Consider the following 6,841-nt stretch of genomic DNA (forward strand, 5'->3'; position numbering starts at 1 on the left):
TATAATTTTTTTTCAGAAAATATCATAAGCTCATATATTCCTAAAGCTACTTACCACACAGTCCTAATTATAAACTGTGACTTATTCTCCATACTGATTCCTATGCTCACTGTGCTTGTTTTCCCTGATGACAGTGCCTCACTTCTTTAAGATTAAAACTTAAGGCATTAGTGTCCCCAGACATCTACCCTCACCTTCACATTAGCAAAAGTCAGGTTGCTCCTTTCTTCCGTGGCTAACAGCTCCCCATCCTGTCCTTGCTTCCCTTGTCCTCAAATGAAGGTCCTCCCCCCTCCCCTTGCATTCTAACACTGAACTCTCCACCAATTCCCACCTTTCAGCCTCTAAGTGTGTTTGACAAAACACAGAACAAACCTTAGTTAATAACTTCCCTTAACATACAGTGTCATTCTCAACTCTGTATCCATGTGGCTTCTCCCCTGAAATTCTGCAACTATCCCTCCTGTCTAATTAAAACTTGGTACCATACTGATTATTTAACTCAAGAGTCAGGAAATACCTAACTATACATGATGCTTTCTCAAACTAACTTAACCCCAATTAAAATTAAGCCTTATGCCAGAATTCCATATCACTTATTGTATACTTTGTAAAAGTGTACAATCTTAAATATTGTTACATAATTCTTGTCTAATTATTATAACATGTAACTGAACACATTCAACTATTTTATAAACCCAAGGACAAAAACCTTATCTTTCTTTCCTATTGGCCATAATTATGTTTCCAAAGTTGGAAATCAATAAACGCTTGCTTAATAAATCTATTCAAAAATCATCACAAAGAGAGACATGAAGATAAGCTGTGCAAATACCACACAAAACAAAACATACTGCACAAAAGCAAAACTATATAATCTATGAAGTTAAACAAGCATTTATTTTTTCAGAAAAAAAAAACACATTTATTAGTATATTGCTTATTTTAATAGTAGCTGTGTTATAAAGATAGAATGTATCACAATGGAAATAACACTTGAATAGTGAGTGCTAGAGTTGAAAAACCTAGCCTCTGACCCACACTGTCATACACTAGCCATTTAACTTTGGGCAAATCACTTAACTTCTTTCAACAAGGAGTAATTACTATGTACTCTGCCAAGCTCACAGGGTTATTATTAGGATACAATAAGATAATGTAATATTTAAGTGCTTCAAAATTTATAAAGAGCTGTATAATGGTATTATTTTAATTAAGAAAGTACCCTCCAATTTAAGATAACCCTTTATTTTAAAATGTTAACTTGCAAAAGAAAGAAATAGAAAGGCAATTTGTTTATGCTATAGAAGAATTCATCACTGAACACAATAAATCACTACAAGGTTCAGCAACTCAAATTAAATCTAGAGCAATTAAAATGTGAGTCAACTGTCAAAAATGTGCTCCACATTTAATTTTTTCAGAAAGGTAGATATTTGAATCAGGCCACAAAATCACAATCACAAAGTCATTCCACTGAATGCACTGAGAAGGCCTTCACCTATGTAACAAAATCAAATGTTGAACAATAAAAAGATGAGTAATTACCATGAGTTGGGGGGTGGGGGTGGAGAAGAGATGAACAGGAGGAGCACAGAGGATTTCGAGGGCAGTAAAACTCTTCATTACAACACTTAATGGTGAATACATGTTATTATATATTTATTCAAACCCACAAAATTTACACCACCAAGAGTGAGCCGTAACGTAAATCAGGAACTTTGGGTGATAATGATGTGTCAATGTAGGTTCATAAATTGTAACAAATGTAACACTGAGGTAGGGGATGTTGATAATGGGAAAGGCTATAAATGTGTAAAAACTCACTGTACTTTCTGCTCAATCTTGCTGTGAACCTAAAACTGCTCTAAAAAAATAAAAAAAAAAAAGAATAGTCAATATTTCAAAAAAGCAGATGCTTCAAAGTTTATCTGGCTCCATTTTACAACCTGATATAATGCAGCATGCCCCATAGTTGAAGAGGTGAGCCAGCACATGTAGGAAATACTACAGTTGAGTCTTGGTCTACAGGAAAACATGTGATTAATCAGGACACAGCACAATCAGATGTATGCAAGAATTCATAAATCTGTTTTACTGACCTACTGTTTATGGCCATAAAGAAATATGAAAAAAAAACAGAGGGAGCAGCTGCAAATAGGCTCAGAATTATTTGTACCACACTCGACAAAGTAAAATATAAAAAGTTTCAGAATTTGTTAGGGTAGCCACTAAAATCATTTTCACGCTCTCTTAAGGTCAACAAATTATCACAGGATCCAGGTAGACTAAAAAATTCTAGGCAATTTCCTTTTTTCTTGCCAAGCCTACCTATAGACCATCAAAGATGGGACATTACAAGAGTCAGCTACTTTTCTAAAATGGGTTATCAATTTACTGATCCCTGTTTTTATGTCTTTACATGGGTGATGATGATAATCAAAATGTATCTGGCAGGCAGATCTATTCAAAAAGGTCACCAGCACAAACCACCAATTGGAGACTCAAGTAAATTCGCAAACCCTCATTTTAAATGTTAATCTCCTGGAAAGGTTGTCATAATTAGTTAGCTTTGAGCTCCAACCCAGAAAAGGAAGGTGAGGCTGAAGGGAGGGTGGGGGAGAAACAAGAAAGGCAGCAGGAGGGAGAGGGCAGGTGAAGGAAAACAAGTACCAGAAATGCAGAGAGGTAGAAAGACACCAAAGATAAACTACCAACTGCTATCTACTAGCCATTTTCCCTCATAGCAAGACTACTAATAGAGAAAACAAGATGTTGCTGCTATATATGTTGAGAGCACTATTTTCTTAATGCAAATTTATCAAACTATTAAATGTAAACCAGAGTTATGCATGGGCACTGGAGAAACTCTAGCTTCCTGATAAGTTTCTATCTACTATAGACATCATATGATTAAAAAAAAAGAGAGTCTGCTTCACACAAATCTATTAAAAGAATATTCAGTCCAACCGGTGTGGCTCAGTGGTTGAGCGCCAACTCATGAACCAAGAGATTCCCAGTCAAGACACTTGCCCAGGTTGTGGGCCCCATACCCAGTGGGGGGCAGGAGGAATTGGCCATTCAATGTTTCTATCTCCTTCTCACTTCCTTTCTCTATAATCAATAATTTTTTTAAAAAATTTAAAAAAAGAATATTGAACTAGAACTTAAACACTTGGTTTCTAGTTTGGGTTTTGACCCTCTTAACAAGTGGCTTTAGGTCTGTCAGTAAACTTTTATGAGTCTTCAGTCACTCAAACAATAAATAATTCTTGAGTGCCTTAAAAAAATTAGCTATTTAGAGTTTCGCAAACCTGACTGCAAATTTAGAAGCACTTCGGAAGACTTCTTTAAAAAGTGTCTGGGTCCCTGAGATTCTAATTTAATTGGCCTGGGGTGGGGCCCAGAGATAGTTTTGTTTTGTTTTAAAGAAAAACACTCTTGTGTTTTAATGTGCAGCCAAGATGGAGAACCACTGGCCTATTTTATTATATATATATGCAAGGAACAGCAAAATAATTCACAAAATCCTCCCTGCTTTCTTTGAAATTTATCAAATTCCCCTTCTTATTCAATTTTGTTTTAACCCAGATTCTCACCACCTCACTTCTAGATTAACAGAATAGCTTCCTATCCATTTTTCCTTTCTTCAATCTCTTCCCAATCTAGTAAACCATTATATGGTAATCTAAAAAGTTTGGTTCTGAAACATTATCCCACTGAAAGTCATTTTTAAGTATAGTAATATCAACAAACAACTGTGTTCATCAAACAAAGGATACACAATGTATATATGTGTATGTGTATTTGTGTGTATATGTATATCTATGTATGTACGTACGTAAAATTTCAAACATGCTCTATTTTTTTTCAGTTCCAATGTACTATTTTCATTTATATGTAACAAATACTAATCTCCTTACACACTGAAACACTGCCTCTAAATAGTTCATGCCTGAATTTTGTCAAAAAATGGCAAATGAGTTACATATTTCTCATCTGAATTCCAGTGTTCCCATAAGGAACATACATACATTCAACTGAAAAAAAAAAAGTAAAATCAAGTAGAATTATCTCAAAAAGTCCTGTGTTACTCTAGATCCTGATAAAGTTCATGATAAATGAACACTTTACCAAGAACAAACATGGTTCTGGTTTCTGTCAATGCCTGCCTCAGAAAACCAACTGAAGGCTTAAAAGCCAACTATTATAACCACATGATATTCATATTTATGAAAAAATTATCAAGTACAACTTACGCAATGTGTAATGCAAAAACTAATCAAGTATATGATTTATTCCCTGCCTTTAAGCAGGTCTCCATCTCCTCAAGGTCACCAAGACACAAACATAAAAAGAAAATAAAGCCAGCACTAGCAAGTAAATGGTAAAGACAATAAATACCATGGGAATTCAAAGAAACAGGAGACTGCTATGTACTAAGGGAGTTGGAGACAGTTTCCTGGAAAAGCTGGGCCTTGAACAAAATTAAATAGGTGGAGGAAAGAAGTAAATCCCGAGCATGTGGCTGACCTTCTACAAAGATGAGGCAGAAATTCATAAAATATATTTGAGTGACAGAGAGTTAACTTCGTTGGAACAGAGGGATCCATGTAGGAGCTTTGGGTGAGGTAAAGTTGCAATAGTAAATTGGAGCCAGGCAGAGAAAGCCCTGAATGCCAAGCTAAGATGCTTAAACTCTGTCCTACAGATAGAGAAATCCTTTCTAGTTTATAAAGAACAATAAGAAAACAATGTATCCCAATAATTACACAGTCTGAAACCTTTTATCTTGAAGCCTTTGAAGAACATACCAATTTGTATAATATCTTGCCAATATATTCATAAATATGTGAACATACTGTTTAGAAAATCTGTTCAGAATGAAGGAGGAAATACTCAAACATGCTTTCCATAATGCAAAATCAGTGATCAATTACACATTTATAGTTCTTAAGATAATTCCTAAAAGAAAAATTAATTGGGTGGAAGCCTTCAGTTTTAGGTTTTCCTTCTCTCCCCAACCTTCTCTAAACACATACCTTGATTTAACAGCCAAAAATGAATAGATTGAAATTATGTTATTATGAAAGTAAGAAGTCATTTATTATTTCTCATTATGGGTGAATTTACTTACTACATTGTTTCAAAATTACTACATCTATTAAGACAATTTTGTCCATGATTTCCTTCAGCAAAACAGATGAAAAAAGACATATAAATAACAAATTTAAAGATTAGGAAAAGCAAAAAAACCTTTCATTACATCAAAAAGCACCTAAAATATTCAGCATGGGTTTATAAAACAGGAGGGAAAGAGAGTGGGTTCATAACAAAAAATGCCATACACAACAAAGAGTACCACAGAGTAAGTATATGAAGAACATTACAATAGCCAATTTTTCATCCCAAAATGATAAGCCATTAACCCACAACTCCGCAAACAATGAAGTTATGTTTCTCAAAAATGCCCTTAAAATTGTCTATTTCTGCTATAAAAATTAATACTAACCTGAAACAAGGATTCTTGCCCCTGGTAACCAGGCATGTGATTGATGATTTAATTTGCAGCAAATACTAATTTAAGCACCACTACCTTCTCAACACCAGAAAAATCTCGGTGTTTAAGGTATACGTGACAAGAAGAGAATATTATAAGATTATTAAAACACACACAAAATAAGAACACAAAAACGTGGCAATACTGTTACTGTACTGTGAAAAGGGATATACCATTCTTGCAGGTACGTATGCCTTTAAAGAATACGTATAGATTATGATTTTACGTACTGTCTTTTCCCCTCCCTCTGGGAACGCCAGGAACATCCAAGAGAGTTGGAAGAAGTGCATTAAGGAAGGTGTCAATACCTCCCTCCCCACCCCTTTCTGGGGAAACTCACTTTAACAACAATGCTCTTTCACCCATCACATCCCACACGGTTTCCATACATCCTTCAATCAGCATTCCTTTCCCGCCCCCGCCCCCGCCCCCCGCCCCTATTCCCTTCTCTGCCCTCCACATTCACAAGCTGCTCCGACTTTGTCAGTATTGCCGCCCCGGTGCACCCGCCCACACCAGCAGAGTCCAACAACGCAGCCACCCACTCTCCCCACCTCCTAGTTCTTAGCCCACCTTTCCCGCGACACCCCATAGCCCCTTCCTGTCACCTGCTTGGGTAGTGTCCGTCAGGTCGTAGCCATTGCCCGGGAAGTCTCGGAGTTTCCTACCACTGAGGCTCAGGATGCCGGAGTTGCCCGCCTCTTCCAGGGCCCGGTCCAGGCTCCTCGCGGTGTGTTGAGGCTGCAAGCTCCCCGGGTTCCACTGCGGCCCGTTGGGGAAAGGCTGACCGAAAAGAATCGGTACCGGGATGGGCAGCACCAGGGTCCCGCCACCGCCGCTTCCCGCTCCAGCTCCACCACCTCCTCCGGCCACGCCACCGCCACCGCCACTTCCACCTCCACCATAACCGCCGCCCCCACTGTTACCACCACCTCCCTGACTTGCCGCCATGTTCCTGGGAGAGAGAATAGCCCCCGACAATACTCTCAGCTTCTGCTTTGAGTGTAGGGGGTTCTTAGAACGCATGCGCGTGTTGGGGGCGGGGTGGGGGGTGGCGAGGTAGAGTGGGAAGGAACCCGGGGGCGGGCTTGGAGGAGGTGTTGGGTAGAGAACTGACGATGTTGAAACGCGCAGAAAGAACGCTTGCTTTAAGAAATGTGTGATCAGAGGAAGGATGCTAAATCCTGGTTCCGTTGCTTTGGGTACCAAAATCTTGCGAAGTGACACCAGCTTAACTATAAGTCATTTGTCTATATGTTCCCAAATTTCTAATTTGCTTCA

At 38.1% G+C, this 6,841-nt stretch overlaps 1 protein-coding gene across 2 annotated transcripts in view; it reads right to left on the reverse strand.

Annotated features, from left to right (window-relative positions):
• LRCH2 (leucine rich repeats and calponin homology domain containing 2) overlaps positions 1 to 6,511 on the reverse strand; it is a 156,680-nt gene extending 150,169 nt beyond the window's left edge. For both annotated transcript variants that reach the window (XM_036271296.1, XM_036271295.1), the window contains exon 1: positions 6,169 to 6,511. In XM_036271296.1, the coding sequence (XP_036127189.1) occupies positions 6,169 to 6,511 (343 nt within the window). The remainder of the gene's footprint in view (positions 1 to 6,168) is intronic.
• Positions 6,512 to 6,841: the final 330 nt, after the last annotated feature.

The sequence above is a fragment of the Molossus molossus genome, unplaced genomic scaffold (assembly GCF_014108415.1).
Source record: "Molossus molossus isolate mMolMol1 unplaced genomic scaffold, mMolMol1.p scaffold_m16_p_2, whole genome shotgun sequence".
Classification (NCBI taxonomy): Eukaryota; Metazoa; Chordata; class Mammalia; order Chiroptera; family Molossidae; genus Molossus; species Molossus molossus.